Genomic DNA, 19,774 nt, shown 5'->3' with positions numbered 1-19,774 from the left:
GATGTACGTACAGCCTGCTATACCCCGTGCAGCGCCTGGCCGAATATCACCTGTAAAACCGGTTGCAGCAAGCCAAAACGTCTGCCATCACGGAGAGAAATCCGTACTCCTCTCTCAGCCCTTCCGATGCTGTCTGGTTTGTGCTAATCGTGCGAGCGAGGCTTTGTCCTTCTAACTCTGTCGGCTTTGCCCTCTTCTCGGCGAGGCGGGAGGGACGCAAACCATCTCATTGGTACGGGGGGAGCTCTGCCACGCGTTGCATCGATTCATAGATTTTTAAAGCCGGAAGGGACCATTACGTTCCTCTCTGCTGACCTCCCGCATAGCACAGGCCGTTAAACCCCCGCAGCGAGCCTTGCAGCCAGCTCGGGGACTTGCGGGTGAATCGGAGCAACCTCCGGTAGGACGGTGCCCGGCCTCGATTTAAAGGCTCTCGGTGACAGGCAAATCCACCCCAGGCCTTGAGAAGTTTGTCGCAGGGGTTAATTCCCTTCCCAAGGGGAGGTTGTCTTGCTTCGCTTTCACGCCGTTAAATCTGGTTTTACCTTTGTGCTAGATTAAAGACGCCTCTCCTGCCCGCTTGTGCTCTCCGGAAGGGAAAGATGACGGAGAAGCGAAATTCTCCAAGGGCACAGCAGGAAGCGTGGCTTCAAGTCCCTGCTCCAGCAGCGAGGGTCTGGTGTGGGGACTCGTGTCCTCGTCTGCCTGCCGCGGGATTTTTCACCCCTCGCGCAGGTTTGATGGAGAGGTTTCTTCCCTTGCCCTTGGAGAACGCTGACCAAAGCCGCACGCAATGCTGTCTCCTTTCCCCTGCGCTCCCAGCGCTGCTTCTCGCACGTTAATGAGTTTTTTCTCCTTTGAAAATGCAACTGATCACTAGACTTGTCTTCTTAGCGCTGCTGGGACGGGAGCAGCCCACCAAGCTCGCACCCCCCCCCCCCCCGCAAGGCACGCTGCAAACTGCGCCCCAAAGGGCTCCCTCTTCCGCGAAAGCAAAAGCTCGCGGCTGTCTCCTTCGGTTGCATCCCCTGGTCCGGCTGGGTCCCCGCAAGCTCCCTCTTTTATGGGCCCTTTTTGAATTTCACCAGAAAGGGGTATTTGCGATATCTGGTCATGTTGTTACTCGATGTGTAATTTAGATGTCTTTGTCAAAAAATAAATAAATAAAAATTTAGTAGAAAGACAGATCTGTGTTTTGGGGTGGTGCTTTACTTCGACGGGCTCGTGTTTCCAACGGGCAGTCGAAGACTGCGTCTTCTCAAGGAGCTGCTGCTCGGTCGGTGAAATGACTCTCCCGCTTTTCCCCTCTGTCGTCCCCAGAAAAAGGAGACGGTTGATGGTAGCAGAACTAGTCCAAAATTATCTTTAAAGCAAGAAGGCAAGAAAGACAGACTTTGGGAGCCTCTAATAGTTTCAAAATTTATTTTGTGTATTAAAAAGAAGCGTATCTCATGAAACCCGTTCCCCACTGATCTGGCAGGAAGGTTAAGTGGGAAAAAGAAAAGCAGCGAATAATTTGGTTTTGGTTCAGTGAAACTGAGTTTGTGGGCGTATCGGAGGGGGAGCAAATTCTGGTTTTGTTTCTTTCCAACTAATTTGACCCATTACTGTTCCTGCAACACCAGGACAGGCCAAAAAAAGAGAGAAACTGTTAGAGCTCTTTGAAACATCGGCTCCTTCCCCGCACAGCCAAGATGCCTGGAAGGCTGTCAGAGCCATTGGAAAAAACATTATAGATGGTCACACTTAATTTCTTTTCTCTTTTTTTAAGGCATGCTTTATGCCGATTCCTGCTTTTTTTTTTTTCAGCAAAGTAGGAAATACTTTTTCATCTTGTTTGCCTAATGGATTGGATGTGAAGAATATTTCTCTGGCAAGTGAACGCCCTGAGAGTTGTTTGACTTGTCACGGCGTTATGCATCGGCCCCCGCGGCCCCCTGCCCCGGCGGCTCCGCGTTTCCCCTCTCCTGGTGCCGTTTACAGCGGGACACGCTGTAATTTATGGCAAGGCTGTGTGTGACCTTGCATGCGCCTGCTAGAGCGAACCGCAGCCACCTTCGCTGCACAAGCCCGGCTTTACATTTACATGATGAATTTAGTGCTCCCGAAAGGACAAGGAGCCGAGTGGATTGGATGCAAAAAAAAAAAAAAAAAAGGAATAATAATCCACAGCCTGAAGGAGAAATAAACAGTGAGATTTTTCTTCCTCTTTGACCACTGTTTCCCTGCTGTTTACGGCCTCGCGCACCCTAGACTACCGCCTTTAACACGATGCAGAAATCTCCCGGGACCGTAGAGCTGGAGATTTCGGTCTTCGTCTTTCTTACCTCCTAACCGAGGCACCGGGCTGCTGCACCAACCATGGTGCTGCAACTAAGAGCTTCTCTTTCAAAGTTTTATTATTATTTTATTTTGTTTAAGTGGAAACAAGCTCATGCTGCAGGTTTGTGATTGGCTCCCGGCTAAATTGCCGCTTCGGGCTCAGTTGGCCGAATTTGGGGGGGGGTGTCGTATTTTTTATTGCAATCTGTTCCCTTAGTTCCCTTTCCCGTGCTGCTTGGACGCGAAACTCCCGTAAATCCGCAGTCGGGCTGGGCTGGCGCCGAGGGCCGCCGGGAAAGGCTTTCTGGGAATGGCACAAGCGTGCGCATGTGTGCGCCTCCCTACACCGTTCCCGTTTAGCCGGCTGACTGAGATGAGTATCGGCATCCTTTTTAATGGAGGAGGGGGGGAAAAAATCCCGGTCTGAAGCGGGATGGCTGCAGTGTCCGTACAAGAGGGCGGCAAAACGCAGCCCCCTTTGGCTAATCCGGGGAGGAAGGGGCGCTCTCAGGTGGGTTAGGCCCCTGCCGGATCCGCTTCAGGAGCAGGCGGGACCGTCCTGCAAGCAAATTGGCCGGGTGAGAGGTGTTTTTAAGTAGAAGTCGCCCTTGCTGCAGAGCCGCCGGGGGGGGGGGGGCGGCTGCCGGGGTTGGGGCGGCCGCCGGGGTGGCCCGGGCCAGCCGTCCTGCCCCCAGCTCCTCCGTCCCCGCGGCACGATTTATAGAGGTTTTTTTTTTTTGGAGCTCGTTTTTATAGCCGGCACCTGTGAGGCCGGAGCCAGGCTGGGGACACGTGAGGGGCCGGGACGCTGCGCTCGGGCGTGGGAAACCAAGGTGCCACGGGGGGATTCGCGGGGCGGCTCGGAGGGGCTGGGGCCGGGATGGGGACGGGGATGGGGATGGGGACGGGCAGCTTTGGCAGCCCCGCCGGAGCCGGGCGGGAGCTGCTGAATCAGGCGCATTGAGCGCGGCACAGCTGGTGCGGGCTGGGGGGGGGGGGGGGGGCTGCAGTTGCTCCTGACACTTTTGCCTCTGAATGTGATGATAAACTCCCTTTCCCGATTAGCGCTGATCCCTCTGCCTCCAAAACAGTTGGCCCTAATGAACATACGGCCCAACAGCTGTAAGCGGTTATACATATGCATGGATATATATATTTATCCCCCCCCCCATATATACTGGGGCTCACAGCTGTTGCTATTCTTCCTTGCAATGCAGATCAGACGCTCTCTCTCTTTGGAGTCTTACTTGACCTATTTTGCAGGCGCAAGATTTTTTGTGATGATGATTTCCCCAGTTGGTGCTTTTGATTCTGCCTGAAACATCTTGATTGAAGGCAAACAATGGCAGCTCCGGCTGCCGGCAGCTCCCCGCACCCACGCGCCGCCGCCGCCACCGCCACCGCCGCCACCGGCAGCTCCGGGCGCCCGGGTCTCGGGGCACCCGGAGCCCCCGATGCCTCTCCGCCACGCGCCTCTTTGGGGCGCCCCAAAGAGAGACGCCCGAGTCGCCACATCCCGGGCCAGGAGGACACAAAGCCATTTTTTTTGTTTGCCTTTATTTCCCCCCCTCCCTTTGGAAGTGTGTCCTTCATCGCGGTTTCTACGGCAACGGGGAAGTTCACCTCCTGGCCGGGATGGAGGGAGCGGAGGATGCGGGGAGCAGAGCAAGCTGGGGATAAGTTTTTAAAGCAACGGGGCGGCACTTTGCACCGCGAAACGGCCCCATGAGCAGCAGCCGCCCCCCCCCCCCCCCTTTCCGTGCCAGCTGCCGGCACCGGCCGCTGGCGGCATTTCCCAGCCCCGCTCCCGCCACCTTTTCCCCACCGGCCCTAAGTATTTCGGGGGCGAACGATGAAAAAATCCATGCAAACTGTCCCGCAAATCGGGCCGTTGGCAAAAAGCACGGAAAGGGCAGCGGGCGCCTCGCGTCGCCTCCGCCGGGCCCGGGCGCCGCAGCCCCGCGGCAGGGCCTGCCTGGGAGGGGGCCGGCGGAGACACGTACTTCTTAAAAAAACTAAAAAGCCGACAGTGATTCATCTTCTGCGGCGGAGGATCTTCATTTATTCATTATGCGATAATACCCAAATCTCGCTAATTAATATTCCCGCATGTTTTCCAAGGGCTGATGAGGTGTCTTCAACAGCGCTCCGAGATGGGCTTTCATATTTATAAGGTTGATGTGCAAACTTAAATTGACGGCATCTAAATATACTGCTCATGTTTAAGCATGGGGCGTAATTCCCGGCGCGCGGGGGCGTTTCGCTCCGGCTCTAGGCCGGACCGGGGGGCTCCTCTGGAGGCAGCGCCGGTGCCCGGCCGGGCGGCCTGGGGGCTGGGAGTCCCCTGGGAAGAGCAGCCGAAAAAGGCTCCCGCGAGTTGGCGTGCGACATTGCGGCGTCTGCCTTTCCGCAAGGACGAGATTTCCTTTTTATTGGCTAACGCGAGCGGAGATCTGCAAGCAATAACCCAGTTCTGGCCATCGGAGCATGCGGGAAAACAGCATTTTGGGCGGGGGGAGGAATCAGCCTGAAAGACCGTAAAACTGAGAGCGGTGACAGGCAGTGGCGTGGGGACGGGAGATTCACGCAAACATCCTTTTCCAAGGTGAAAAATAGGACTTTTGGTCACAAACGGAAGCCCCGGCTCATGTCCGCCCTCCGTTAGGCAGCGGTGGGTACCAGGGCCGGCGCTGCTCTCCGCTCCTCCAGATGTGCGTGTCCAGCTCCAGCTGTTCCCCATCAGCGCCCCCCCCCCCCCCCCGGCAGCGCCGCCCGGCCCCCGGGATCCTTTTCCCACCAGGCCCCACGTCCTGCATCAGGCACCGAGCCGGGCGGCCCAGCTGCTCCTTCCCCTTCCCGCCGCGTGACATGTTTTCCCCCGGCTCCTGATCCGTCTCTCCCCGTTCACAACTCCAGCTGTTTATTGACAGGCCGATCCGACCCCCCCGGCTCTGCCGGCTGCTCGCCCTGCTCCCGCCTAAGGCGCCGGGGGGGGACGTGTGTGTCCCCCCCCCCCCCGGCTGTGGGCAACAGGTGCTTTAATGTCTGACGCCGGGGCCGGCAGCTGCCGGCTCCGACGGCAGGAGGCAGCTGTGGAGGAGGAGGAGGAGGAGGAAGGACAGCTGTGAGCCCAAACCGGGGGCGCCCAGCCCACGTCCCGCCGGGTCTGGGGGCTGCCAACGGGCCTGTGCCCCTGCCTCAGTTTCCCCCCCAGCAAGGACCGGCGGGCGCGGTGGGGCTGGCCAGCCTCATCCGAGCCTGGAGAAAGGCAGGAAGCGGCTCAGTGGGAAAAAGCAGCTTGGATTCGCTCCGGCCTTTCTGCCCTCCCGAATGATTTACGACTTTGTTCGGGATGCGCGGGAGGAAGCGGGTCCAGCGCGGTACGCTTCGGGAAGCCGCGGGGTAGGTCTTATCCGGAGAGCCACGGCATTGCTCAGCTCCGGCTTTGCAGGGATTGGCGGCCGGGGGGCGGGGGGGGGGGGGGGGGATTTGCTCCGGCAGCCCCAGCCCACGCACCCAAACCCACGGGGAAGCACCCGCTCTGCGTTCCCGGGGAGCGGGGAAGCAAATCCCCAAATATCCCGAGGGTCTGGACGTTTCCTGAGGTGTCCGAGCACGGCGGCGCTCTCCCCAGGGCTGGATACGGCACCTTATTTGGGAGGTGCCCGCTGCCGCCCCCCCGGGATCGGACCTGGGCCTGGGCGCCAGGGTCCCTCCTCCCCATGAATTTCTTCCAGAGATCGTTTCTCCTTCCCATTTTCCACAAAGGAAAGCCAAGGGGAGGCGGCGCGGAGAGAAGCCAAGCCAGAGGGAAACCGATGATCCTTTACCACTGGAAAAACCCCCCCGAAGGAACCCCTCCCGGAAAAGAAGGGCAGAAACCCCCCCCCCCCCCACGGCCCCCGAAAGCTGCTCTGCTTCACCACGGCGCCAGGCCGGGCAGCAGGAGGGGCCGCGGCTCCCGGCGGGTCCCTCGCCGCCCGCGTCCCTTTTCGCACCTCCTTTGCTCCTGGCTGGCGGCAGCAGCCCCGGAGAAAGGGGGCGAGTTCAAGCCCCTCCGCTAATCCGGCCTGGGGGTCCCCAGCCGGACGGGCCGGATGCGGGGGGCCGGGTCCCCGGGGAGGCAGGAAAGCCGCCGGCCCCGGCCGCCACAATGGGGATTGTTCTGGAGCCAGAGCAGGATGCGGCTCCGGCGGGGAGCGGGCCGAGCCCCGACGCCGCTTTTCCCATAGCGGGAGCTGCGGCCCCTCGGCACGGTGCGGGACCGGGCTGCCCGGGCGGCTCCGGCGGCGGCAGAAACCGCAGATGTTCCTGGCGGCTCCCGCTCCCCTCCCACGCGTCCGCCGGCGCCGGCCAAAGCCGGGGCCTCGGCCGAGCGCGATGGAGACGCTCCGGCAGGAAGGAGCCCGCCGGGATGGGGCCCTTCTCCCGGGGACGGAGGGTTCGGGGTCCCCTCCGCGGCGGCCCCACGAAAGGGGCGAGCGGGCTGTTTCCGAAAGGAGGCCGGCGCCTCCCGCCGGAGTTGCCGTTCCCGGGGGAAGAGCTGCAGCAGAGCGAAGCGTTTGCACTAAGTGATCACATTTATTTGAATATTTTCTTTTTTTTGTGTGTGTGTTCTAAAATCGGTTACAGAATAAATACCTGTGCCTCGTAGCAGGAAGTCCACTTTTTTTTTTATACAAAGTGCTTGTTACAGGAAGTTGCATCAGCGATACGCAGAAGGGGGGGGGGTGCATTTCGGCAACGCTTCCCCTCCTGAAAACTAGAACAGATTTTTTTTTTATTATTTATTCTTTTTTTTTTTTAAAGTTTCTTTTCCCTTTTTTTGTGCATTAAATTTCCTGCCATTGTGTATTTACAAATCTCTGAAAGAAGAAGGAAAAAAAAAATGCCAATATGCATGAGAAGTGGCCTTTTAACGCAAAAAAAAAAATCAGCCGTTAAAAAAAAAAAGTAACAAACCCAAAATCTACAAGTATCGTTTCATACTGAATCAATGATAGATTTTTTTTTTTTTCTTTTTAAAAAGGGAAAGAGCAGAGGGAGGGGAAGGGAAAAACTGAACCAAACCAGAAAAATGAACTCAGAGAAACTGAAACGGAGAAGGAGCCATTGCCCCTTCGGAAGTTTTCCAAAGCCAGAGAGTAGCGAGTAAAAGTGTGACACACAGAACCAGGCGCCCGACCGAAATCCCTGTCGATTTCTTCTCGGTAATTTCTCCCTCGTCTTTTCCCAGCGAGGGGCAGGAAGGACTTTCCAAAATTAAATTAAAAAAAAGAATTAAAAGGAAAAAAACATTATTATTTCATTTTAAAAGGAGAGGAAAAAAAAAAAAGAGAGATGAGAGAACAACCCTCCCCAAAATCCTGGAGGGGCGTGAGGTGGGAAGGAAATTGGGTTTGATTTAAAAGAAAAAAAAAGCCAAAACAAACCAGACTTTTATCTCCGAACGCGTCATTAACCAGGACTCTCCGGAGGGTTTGACGGTTAACTGGTGACGTAGTGTTTAGCGGAAGGTTGGCCGTAGACCCTATAGAAATCCTGCCGTCCGTGCTGCTGGGATGCGTCAATCCATTCCCTCACGGCAAGTCCCGGGAGCGACTGGGGGACGGTGGGCGCAGGCGGGAGCGGGTGCGAATACTCCTGCGAGGAGACTGTCCAGGGGAAGTGCCCCGACCTGGGGTAGGGCTGGTGCCCGCTGTGGTTGGACACCGAGGAACAGTAACAGTTGTCCACTGAGCAGACGAGGATTTTGCGCCCGCCGTACTGGGAGAGCACGGACTGCTGAGATGACGTGGTGTTGGGATAGTGAGATGGGTTGAAGACGGAGCCCGAGTGCACCGGCTGCGGGCCGCTGGGAAGTCCAACAATGTGCTGCGTGGAGCTACAAGGCACCATGGCTTGTGCGGACTGCCCCTCGCCAGCAGAAGCGCCCTGGCTCATGTACTGGCTCGCCACAGTCCCGGACGATGGCTCTAGGAAGCTGCCCTCGGGGAAGGCGGTGGAGTGCTTGCGCTTCTCCGCTCCGGAGTTGCTGACAGTGCAGGGGTACATGGGGATGCTCTGCAGGAACGGGACCGGGGTACTCAGAGGACCTGCGGAAGGGCAACAGAAGCGCGTCCACATCAGATGCCCCCCGACGGCCCTTCCCCGGGGGGAAGCTGCGCTGCCAAACCCGTCCCTGAGCGCAAAGGCTCTGCGGCGGCGTACGGAGGCGAGCGGCCCGGCTTGCCTTCTGCACGGCGCAGGGCAGACCCGGGGCGCTCTGGCTGGGTGACCCAAACGGCATCAAAGCCAGCCCTGAGACCCGCGCTCTGGCCCTACATGCGCTGAGGATGGCCCAGGCTGCCCTGCTGGCAGCAAAGAGAGGGGTCACCTATCTGCAGGGCCCCCTGGCGACCCTGCCTGCAGGCTTGGACGGGTCCCAAGCGCCGCTCCCCCAACGTGCACGGGCTGAGCCTGCGCACAGCTCACTCCCAAAGCGCTTGTGACCAGGATCTGCCGCAGAGCATCGCAGCAGGGCAGCCTGGCTGACACAACCCAAATCCCCTACGAGAGGACTGGAAAGCTTCTGCAGGACCTGGTCTGCTCCCAGGCGTGGGCTGTAAGCAAGGGACCACCTCGGTACCCAGCCATCCCTGCCCACAGGCTGAGCCCCCGTCTTCCCGCGGACTTTTCCTGCTGACGGCCAGCCCCTCCGTGGCACCACCCCAAAGCACAGCCTCTGCACAAGTGCTCGGAGAGGCACGGCACGAGGTGGCTTGACACAGGCCTGCAGGCGTCACCCACCTTCCAGCAACTTCCTGAGCTGCTTCTCCTTCTTGGCGATCTCGTTCAGGAAGAGCTTGGAGTTGAGGTGGCCAATTTTGGGTGGGGGCAGGCTGCCACCTGTACAGTTCTGGGTCCTGTTGGGGACCGCGGGCAGAGAGGAGAAGGGTGAGGGACAACACACACTCGGGTGAGGGTCACACTGCCCCCAGTCGCTCCCGCTTCAGTTCCTTCCCCTGCACCCTTCCGGGGCCCGAACACCTGCTGAAGGCCCTCCATACGGAGGCAGTGCTGACGGCAGCGGAGAACCGGCTCTCTTCTCCTGGCTGGTGCCTTTCCCGGCAGCTCAGGGCAGGATGTGGCTCTGTCCAGCCTTGCTTTGAACATCCCGCGTCTGCCGCGCACCTCCGGCAGCCCCGGCCCTGGCCCCGCACCCAGCACCCCCACAAGCTCCCACATCGCCACCCCAGCTCCCCGCATGCACCCGGCGGTTAACTTATAACAAAGCTGAGTATTTCCTCTAGGCCAAGGGGAGAACTTGATTCAAAGCCCCTGGGAGAGGATTTCTTATCCTCCCTGGACAAAGAGGGAAACCGAGGCACGGAGCATGCTTCTCCCAGGCCCTGCAGCATCCCTGGCCCTGCTCCTCATCCGTCTGTCATGCCGCCGCCTCCCGCCACAGCCCCCTTCCCCTCCGAACACACCTGCCTGTCGCGCTTACCTGTCCATTAAGATTTTCACAGACTTGGTGTTCTAGGAGGGGAAGGAGAAGCCCTGGTCAGTAAGGAGAGTCCCTGCACCCACCAGCGTCTCCCGTCCTGTCCCCAGGACATGTGCCAGCCCAGAGGCCACCCCCAGGCTGGGTCACCCCCAGCAGCTCTCCAGCTGCCCCAAATCCCCCCGTGCTCCTTGCCTTGGCCCTCCTGCGGATGCCCCGGATCACAGCCCCGTGCGATCCCAAAGGGTGTCACCCCGCCTGGCCGCCGAGGCGCCCGGTTCCCAGGAAAGCCTCTTTGCTAAGGCCCCAGGCGCCCCCGGAGCTCGGCGGGAGGAGGGGGAGGGCTCTGTCATCTCTACAGCCCAGAGCGGAGCTGTTCAGGGCATGTGAGGAGGGGATTAGGCCTGGAGGGGATCAGGAGATGGGAGAGCTCATCCAGTCCCTCCCGCAGGCAGAGACGGTGCATCTCCTTCAGCTTTGGGAAATCCTGCTGCCCTCCCCGTCTCGGAGAGCAAAGGGGTCACCCCTGTCTGGGCACCGGCTCCAGGACCTGTGGCTAGGACAGCCTTGAGTCCAGCAGGGCTCAGGAGGGCTCTAAGCCCCAAAAGCTCCTCTCCCCCAGCACAGGCTGCCCCGACCCATTTCTAGCTGCAGCATGTCCTTGGTCACTCCCTCCTTGCACTGATCCCTGCTGGGCTTGAGGAGGCTGAATGTCCCCTGCTCCTCCTCACCTTCCTGCCACCACCGAGCCCCCTGGAGAAATCAGCTAATCCGTGTTACACCAACTGGCTGCTGGAGCCGACGGTGGCCCCAGCCTGCTCCTTGCTGTGCCCCATCCCTCCCTGACCTCCTGGCTCCCGTACAGCCAACCCCCCCCTTCTCATCCCCAGCAGGGACTGCTCTTCTCACCTTCATGAAGTTGATGTCCTCGGTTTTGTCGAACATGACCTGGACGGAGCTGAGGAGCTTCTTGGCCTCCTGCATGCGCTCGTTGAGGTGAAGGACCTGGGCCGCATTCTCGTTGCAAAACTTGGCCTGGGCCTTGTCCAGGATCTCCATGGTTTTCCGCAAGTCCTCGTCCAAGATCTGGTGCATCTTCTCGTACTGCAGACGCACCTCGTCCTTCAGCTGGCTCACCTTCTCCTGGGGGCATAGGAGCAGGGTCAGCCTCCTCCACACCCCCCGACCTTCTCCGTGATGTCCCAGAACACCTGGTTCCCTCCCCCAGCGGGGCAGGTATGGACCGAGAGCTGCACTTGCACCTCTGCTCTCCTGCAGGGATGCTCACACAGAGCAAACCCTGTGGCCAGCTGCCATATAGGATTCCTGTGTGCCAGGAAGCCCATCGGAGCTAGTGCGGAGGCTCTGCTGATCCAGTAGATCCCCTGGATCTATGTCATGGGGGCTGGGGGGGGGATCACCTCCCAGGGTCTAAAGCCAAGCAGCTCCCCGCACCACCAAGGCAGGTGCGTGTGCAGACCGGCTGGCGCAGCTGCAGTCTGGGTCCCGGTGTGCTCCCTCGAGAAAACTCTGCCTATCCCCAACCCCATCCCTAACCCCATCCCCACCACTGAGCCCTCCAAACCCCAAGCTGGGGACACACCATGCTCCATAGCCCTCCCCTCCATGCCTTGAGAGGCCGAGGGGCTTCAAGGACCAAGAGCAAATCTCATTTTATCTGTGTCCCAGCAAAGCACCCACCTTCCACGCCCAGGGGATTTCAGCAGCTCCCCACCACATCCCTGTTTTGTGATCTCCCACCTCCAGACCTTTTCCTGGCCTCACTACTCACCCCAAGACCCATGAGGCTGTGGGGCAGCCCCCAACATGTCCCCCAAAAGGAGGACTGCCAGGACCAAAATGGAGACACCACGTACCAGCTGGGCTGGCTGGCAGTTCCTCCCCTGCACTGTCCTCCCTCCTCCTCCTTGTCCACGTGGCTCTGGGGTCACTGCTAACCACCCCCCCGGCAGAAGCCAGGCCCCACAGTGCCAGAGAGTGATGGTCCGCAGGGTCAGCCACAGCATGGCCAAAAGCATCAGCTACCTCGACCAGCCGCTTGTCCGATTCCAGCTTGTAGAGCTGCTCTTCGATGTCTTGCTCCCGCTCCTCCAGGCGGTCCTGCTGCTTCATCAGCATCTTCTGCAGGGACAAGAGAGGGGAGCGGCTGTCAGAGACAGGAGAGCCGTCCGTGGCAGCAACATGCACAGCCACGCGCGCTGGGAAGCTTCGGTGCTGCTGGCACCAGCTCTACCTATGCTCCCCAGGAGGAACAACCTGGCTTTTCCTCCTGGGTCTCCAAGCATGCCGGGATGTCCCTGCTAAGCCAAAATCCTGCACATGGCTGGGATCAGTCCCAGCGCAACTGGTTGAGACGGAAAACTCACTCTTTCAATGGTCTTGCACGATGGTTGTGCATGCTGGGCCTCTTTACGGGCTGGAGACCTTGCGTTTAGGTGCCCTGGATGGAGCGCACACTTCAGCCACACGCGCACCCAGCTCGTGGACCCCAAGCAGCACTCCTCGCCGTACCCAGCACCACCGCCAGCTCCTGCTCGGCTCATGTTTGACCTCCAATCCCCAGCCAGGATGGAGGCTGCCAGTGCCAGCATCTCCCCACAGAGACACCCAGCATGGGGCAGCATCCCCATGGCCTAGCAGCTCATCTCGGGCTACGGCAGGGCTGCTTGGAGGCCCATCACCCATCCCCAGCAGGCTCCCGCGAGACATCCGCCTTCCCCCTCGCAGACCCGTACGCCGTGCCAAATCCTTTCGCCCTTCCGTGACAAGCCCCAGAGCCAGCGTCAGTGTAATCGGGAGGGACAGAGCGAGGGGGCACGCAGCCCGCTTTCGCCCTCCCCGCCACGCTGCCAGCCCCCGACTCGCTCCTCGGGGCTGGGCCTCAGCAATCGGCCTAATAACCAGGACAAAACCTTATCCCCAGCAAGCAGCTCGACAACCTGGCTTGTGCATGGTGCCCTCACCAGCAGCTGGGCAGGATTAAACCCATCCCCACTGCCGGCAGCCCCTTGGGGCCAAAGGGACGCGGTCAGACCCCGGCCGTGACCTGCTGCAAGGGGAAGGACCTGGTCGACGCTGATCTGACACGACCGGCCCTTGGCACAGCACGAAGCTGGATGAGCCCTTGGTGGGGGCCGGCAGCGATATCTAGGGAGCAGGGAGAGGAGCGGGGAGAAACACTCGAGGTTGCACGGTAGGTTGGTGGCAGAGAGAAGACAAATTCCCGACAGTGCAGCTCGGAGTCCAGAGTGCCCGGGCTCATTTCCGACAAACACGGGCTCACCGGGGAGGGAAGAGGCCACCGGAGCATCGTCGCCCCGGCCCTTGTGCCCCACGCAGGGCTGCAGGGAGGAAGGGCACCACCATCCGGGCGACTTTGCTCTGCTGGCATCTGCCCAGGTCTGCTCGTGCCGTAGGGGCAAGCGGCTGGAGCAGGGCATGTCTGAAGGCATCTATCTCCCCGCCCGATCCGCGTGATACATTGTCACGGCTCTTTTGTAAGCGAGGTTAAAGAAGAGGTTTGGTTGCACTGGACCGAACAGGGACGTGTTTTCAGTTCTGCTCCCGTGGCAGCAGAGAGCTCTGTCCCGGTGGGCAGGAGGAGACGGGCTTTCCAAAACACCCCTGAAATCAACTTCATTTAAAAAAAAAAAAAAAAAAAAGCAGAGCTCTCCTTCTGGGAAGAGCAGCCCATACATTTTCCAGCAGGAGACAGACAAAAAACACAGGCTCACGTCAACCCCCTCCCCCCACCGCCACCCCCTACAAAACATAAGGCGTGAAAAACCCCAAAATGGCTACAAGTGTCTGAGTCATCTGCTCCCCGGCTTGGCACCGCCGCCCGGCTTTCCCGCCAGGAGGCACGCGCAGGGCCCCGGGCACCGGCTCGGCCGGCGGGAAAAGCCGCCGGTGGCGACCGCGGGAGGAGAAAGGGGTTCGGCTCGCCCGCGATGGCCCCACAGCGTTAGCGAGACGGAGAGCGGCCGGCAGCGAGGCCGAATTGCGAGGGGATTCTCGCTACGACAAACCGCCACGCGGGGATTTATAATCAAGTAATTAATTCCTGGACGAGGCGGGAGGGGGAGGGCGGCAGAAGCGCTGCCGGGATTAATTGCATTGCAGGGAAAGGCTGTCACCTCCGACTCGACGCACGAGCAGGAATTTGAAGCCTCCTCCCGCCTCTTGTTTTTCGGAAGGTCTCCAGCACCTCCAGCCTCGGCACGGCCGGGATCAGCCAGGAGCGTCGGAGGGGCACGGTGGGCTGCCAGCGCGATTCGCTTCCGTTCCCGAAGGAAAGCCGCGCGGCGGAGCGCGGCTGCCACTTCATCACCCCGCTCGCTGGAATTTCCCCGCCGAAATCGCGGTCGACTGACGGGAGAGCCGCCCGCGCCAGCCCCGCGCGCCGAGCTCCCAGCGCTGCCTGTCGCCTTACGTGGGGCAGAGCCTGCTCGCTGCCTGCTGCTGGGACTTCCGCACCCTCCGATCTCCGGACACCGGGCAAATCCCACCAGCCCGTCAGCGCGCCCAGCTCCAGGCAGCCCTGGGATTTCCAGGAACCCGCAGTGGTGAGAGTCGCAAACGGCAGCCAGGGAGAGCCAGGGTAAACGCTTCCGAAAAGCTTTCCCGCTGCAGAAAATGCAGCAGGTGCTGAGCAGAGACTCCGTCCCCGGCCACATCCGCGGGGAGGGCTGAGGTGCCCACCTACACCCCACGCTGCGGCGCAGGTGAGCAAAAGCCACCCCACGACCCTGCTCTTGCGATTCATTAGCACATCTCCAGTCCTGGCAAGGAACGAAGCTCCAAGGGATCCTGGACGTTTTGGTGGCTCCAGTGAAAGCAGTGAGCGTTTCCAGCACTGGCAGCGCTGAAGACAGGTGGCGAGGCACTGGAGCCCACCGTGGTGAGGCCATGTGGCACGCCATGGCCCACCAAAGGCACGACCACAAGGACACACTGAGCACTGGCCAGCCAGCAGCTCCCAATGCAAGAGCCACCTCCAGGAGTCTGCTGGTCCCAGTGGGACCCTCCCTCTGGAGGCCCAGTGGCTGGTTATTGCAAGTGGTTGGGCTTGGCCAGGCCCCAGGAGACCTCCTCATCCTCCCAGGGGTTCCCCAACCCTCCCTGCCCATCTCGGACAGGTCTGGCCTCATCTCGGCTGGGAAACGATTGCCCGGTCACAGACTTGGTGACCGCCTGCCCCCTGCACGCACAGCGCTCCTGCCGCTCAGCGAAATGCGTCCGCACCCTTAGGGACCAGGCAAAGCGAGCCGGACACGGAGGTGCTGTAGCAATGTCCATCTCTAGAGACGAACAGGGAAGATGAAATGCTGTCCTCCCTGCGCCCTGCCAGGAGACTGGCCACTGATGCCCAGAAAGCCTGGCTTGCTAAGGACGGTGGTGGGGTTAACCCCGGCCCAATCTGCCGAACGGCTGACAACTACTCAGCGTGCCGAAGGCTGACCGAGCCCGGGAGCCGGGCAGATCTCGCAGCACAGACTGAATTTCTCCCTCTCCAAGCCGCAGAGCCAAAAAACATACCGAGCCTTCACACCAAGCCCTTCTCTATGCCTCCCTCCCTGCCGGGAGAGACTCGCCGTCTCCACCGCGCGCAGCCAGACCCACCCCGCGTCGGTCCGTCGGGCCCGGCTCTCTCCCCGACGCTGCAGGGCCGCCCTCGCAGGGGCACCCACCGTTTCTCATCACTCGCACGTTCGGGGCCCGACTGCAGCCCAGCCAGCCCTGCTGACGTGAGGGAGGGAGCCACGGGGTTGACCAGGCAGTCCTGGACACGCCGGTACCTTCTTCTGCCTTTCCACTGTCCTGCAGTTGCCACGGCCCAGTTGCCAACTTTTGCAATTTTTAACAAATCTCACAGTATGCCACATGTTTTTAAGGTTCCAACTCCTGGACTTGTATGATTACATGAAATTATAAACATATACATAACTTTATATATATATTTTTATATATATATATATATATATATAAAGCTAATTTAATAGTCCCTCACAGCTGGGAAAAGTGGCTGAAATACAACCCAAAGGCTTAGAAATCTGAGAGAATAGAGGACACAGCATTTTCTTTTTTTTAATTTCACATTTGAGTCACTCTCTTGATTTTAGAGTGATTTAAAAACCATACGTATCTGAGGTTGCAGTGGGATGGGAGGGTTTTTCACCCACAGCAACCGAAGCCTTAACAAGACACATGGGTATAAACTACCCCTTCTGGCACTGAGGAGAGAAATTTCATTGTCTCTATAGCACAGATCGAATTCCTTAGGTATTTTGAAAAGGAAAATATATCCCTTTCCCTTCCATCCCCTCCCAAATCTGGTATTTCTGAAGTCATGAACTCCTCCTCCTCCTCCTCCAGGATCAGAATTTCTCAGGGTAATTTCTCATATTTCATGCATGACCTTGATGTTGGGATAACCGGAGCTCTCTCCATGTATATTCCTCTTACGTGAGTCCTTCTTGGACTCTAAGCAAGTCAATGATGATCTTAGTTTGCCTTCTGAGACATGAGGAGGTCCTGTGAGCTTGCAGAATGGCCACCAAAAATAATCTGCCTGAAAGACTAGGAGTAAAACCACAGCAGGTGCAAGCACAGGAAGGTGGTCAGAGACCCTCCAGCTGCAGGTTTTGGAGGAGGAAGGTAGTGCAAAACATATACAGAAGGCAATGACTGTGCCTTTCATCTGCAAGCTGAACACACGAGGAGGGTCCTCAGCTCCTGGAAGGATTAGGCCCCTCCAATCCCAAATCTGTTGTTATCTCCCACCACAGTTGTCAGAGCAATAAACGGACTCCCTGAGCAAGGAGGGATATCATATGCCAAAGCCAGCAGAGAGCTGATGTGAATTAATCTGACAAATTAATTAATAAATTAATCTGCGGCTGGGGTAAGTGGATGCTCTATCTAGCTCCAACAGGCCCCAGCGAGACAGTGGTACTTGCTGGACACTGGCTTATTCCGCTGGAATTAAATGTAATCTCCCTCTTCTCTCAGGGGGAAAAAGGCAAGCTGCAACCTCGGAGGAGGTGAGACAGGCACCACGCTGCAAGCACGCGATGGGCATTAACCCCAAGGAGGCCACAGGCCTGCTGAAGGGGGAAGGAGAAGTTAAGTGAGATTATCCTTTGCTCAATTATCCGTAGGCCGAGCGGGGTGAATCCCTGGGTGCGTTTATTAGAAGTTGGGCTGGTTTGGGGTACTGCGAATACCCGTAATCACACGTCGGGAGTGAAACACTATTTGGGGGAACGTCTCTGCACAAAGAAAAGAAAGCACTGCAAAATCTCCCTCTGGCGAGGACGTGCGCAATGGGTCCTGGCGGGATCGCGCACAGAGAAACGGCTTGCTGACTTGCTCGCCAAGTCAAAAGGCACCCGTCAGATCAAAGCCCGGCCACGGAGGATGCCCGAGCAGGAAGGACGGGCTGTGCTTGTGGAGCAAACCATTTGCCATAATTATCTGCCCGGCGCTAATTGTGAGGAAACTGCCACCGGGGAGGAAGCTTGGTGCTCCCTCAAAACCAACCCACTTTCCAACGGGCAACGCCAGCGCTGGGGTTAAAGCTAAGCCCCGACAGACCCGTCACTCAGTTGGGGCACCCTCTCCCCGCTGCAGGCATCTAGTGAGGTGACAGCACCGAGGCCGTGACTCTGGAGCAGGAAGAGCCCTGGGGGCTTGATGCTAAATTTCATGGTAACTTGGGCTGGAGGAACTCCAACCATACGTCTACGTGAGGGGGGGGGGAATGTCTGGTGGGGGACAGGGCTGGCATTATAGACCAGAACATCTGTAAGATTAAACGTCTGAAGCCACAAGACACAAAGATGACAGTAAAGAGTTTAATAGCTTCGAAGACCCAGGGCATCCGGGCTCCTCATCTGAGAGCCATTATGTGACTCCAGTACCACAAGCCTCAGTCCTGCGACGCACACCGGTCCCCGCTCTCCTGGCCCGCAATTACCCGGCTGCAAAAGGGGATGCTGGGGCAGAGGATGGTGCTCAGAGCCACCCGAGACCTCGCAGGCAGACCACAGCCGGAGAAACCTGCGGGCAAGACATCTCCCTGGCTTGTTTTGTGCTGGGCTCACCGCTGTCCTCTCCTGAAGGACAGGGCTAAGCCCGCGGTCGGCGCTGAGCGCACGGTAGCTGCGGATTATATCCCTGCCCAATCTGGAGCCCTCTCAGGCTCAACAGCAAGAGCCCAGCGCTCCCCCTTCCCTGCTTCAAAACCCCAAACGAAATCTGGCCCAGCCGAATGTGACCTTGGAGTTGCCACCGGCGCAGCAGGAGCAAGTCACGGCTTGGTCCGGCCATGCTGGGCAGCAAAGCCCTGTGACAGGGTCGGAGGAGAGCCGAAAGTCGGGAGTCCTGTGTGCCGGGGACGGCCAGCGGCCAGGTGGAGGAGGAAGTGTCCTGCGCCTCCAGGGCTATGCAGACCTTCTCCTGGCTATTCCACCACAGCGGGAAGATCTTCCCAGGGGAAAGCTGGTGGCAAGACCCCAGTCTGCATGAGCGTTTGGTGCGCCGCAAACTTTGTCTAAGCTGCGCTTTCTCCTGCAGCACCTCTTCCCTGGAGGTGCTAAGCTTCACGTCAGCCCCAGCCTGACTCCGACTGGGATTAGGAAGGAGCCTGGCGGTTTCTTGTGTTTCGTGACAGCCAGAAAGGTGCCCCGAGCCCTGTGAAGCAGCTTTGGTTTTAAACAAGAGTGGGAGCAGTGAAAACCTGGAGGAGCTTACAGCTGCGGTGTTTGCGAGGAAAGTGAGGCCTGTGTGGACTCTTGGATGTCTGATAAAGGTTGTGCTCCCCTCAGGGCCATTCTCCCAGCAAGAGAGACAACCGAATCTCTGCGCACTGGCTTTCAGGATGCTACTTCACACCCTCCATCAAACTGGGCAGCAATTAGCCAGGGGTTCAGACGTTATTACAGGAGGGCAGATGGACAAACAGCATGATTACACAGCCCTCGTTCCCTTAAGAAACCAGGATGAAAAAATTTAGACTAGACAGTGTGCGCGTGCTCTGCTACCATGTACCGCACCTCCCTCCTTGCTCGCGCCTGCCCCATCACTCAGGCAAGTCCCCACTTCTGTCCCAGTCTGCAAGGCGAGGATTGCCACACAATTCACGTACTGGATGACACCATGCAACCAAATTCCACTGGGATTTTAATAAAGAATTTTAAGACACCCCAAATTTGGAGGGGGGGGTGCTGGGTGTGGGAGGGAGCAGAAATCCAGACTGCTCGACACAGTCCCTTTAAATCCAACTGGATAGCTGGCCGAGGGCAGGAGAGCTTGGATCTCTACCTCTCTCCTTCCTTCTCCTTTGCACTCGCTCTTTCCCCTTGCAGCCAAATCACAGCCACCGAGTGAATAAGGACATTGTTTGCAACAACCGGAAAGACAGAACTGAGGGAGCAGCACAGAGTGTGAGGGGGAGGAAGGGCGAGGAGGAGGAAGGTGGAACTGGAGCAAAGAAGCCATGAAGGGCAGATGCCTTTCTTGGGAATGGCTCCAGACACCTGCAGCTGAGCCCAGGGACTAGGATCAAGGACCCTTATTGAGAGACGAGCATCCTGACACAGAGCTTGCTTGGGGAAAAGAGGTTGCTGGCTCCCCTTGTGAAGCAGCACAGAGCTGGAAATGGGATTGAAGTCGCTGCAACTGAATTTTAATGCACCACAACCACGGACCTAGGAGGCAAGTGCACACTTTCACCTCCCCTTGCCTCCCACTTGCAAACTTCCTGCTTTTCAGCCCTGCTCTACAATAAACTAGCCAATTTTCTGAGAAAAACCTACGCTACAAGCTATTCTGATCCCTTCTGAGAGCATCCCCCACCTGCAAACAAAAGTCGATGCTTTGCAAAATGCTCCGTCACTTCTTGTCACGGTGCGGCTGACTCGGGGGCAGAGCACGTGAGCCGCC

General features: G+C 58.5%; 2 protein-coding genes across 2 annotated transcripts in view; one reads left to right on the top strand and one right to left on the bottom strand.

Annotated features, from left to right (window-relative positions):
- ARL3 (ADP ribosylation factor like GTPase 3) overlaps window positions 1-1,172 on the top strand; it is a 30,535-nt gene extending 29,363 nt beyond the window's left edge. Inside the window, exon 6 of the mRNA XM_067300186.1 lies at window positions 557-1,172. Coding sequence (XP_067156287.1) covers window positions 557-778 — 222 coding nt within the window. The 3' untranslated portion in view covers window positions 779-1,172. The remainder of the gene's footprint in view (window positions 1-556) is intronic.
- A 5,711-nt stretch (window positions 1,173-6,883) lies between these two features.
- TRIM8 (tripartite motif containing 8) overlaps window positions 6,884-19,774 on the bottom strand; it is a 37,404-nt gene continuing 24,513 nt past the window's right edge. Inside the window, exons 3-7 of the mRNA XM_067300185.1 lie at window positions 11,855-11,950; window positions 10,718-10,951; window positions 9,812-9,843; window positions 9,112-9,227; window positions 6,884-8,417 (exon numbers count right to left, since the gene is read on the bottom strand). Of these exons, the coding sequence (XP_067156286.1) occupies window positions 7,810-8,417; window positions 9,112-9,227; window positions 9,812-9,843; window positions 10,718-10,951; window positions 11,855-11,950 (1,086 nt within the window). The 3' untranslated portion in view covers window positions 6,884-7,809. The remainder of the gene's footprint in view (window positions 8,418-9,111; window positions 9,228-9,811; window positions 9,844-10,717; window positions 10,952-11,854; window positions 11,951-19,774) is intronic.

This window comes from Apteryx mantelli, chromosome 7 (assembly GCF_036417845.1).
Source record: "Apteryx mantelli isolate bAptMan1 chromosome 7, bAptMan1.hap1, whole genome shotgun sequence".
NCBI lineage: Eukaryota > Metazoa > Chordata > Aves > Apterygiformes > Apterygidae > Apteryx > Apteryx mantelli.
Note: the sequence above shows the minus strand (reverse complement) of the source record. Positions and strands in the feature narration are given on the sequence as shown.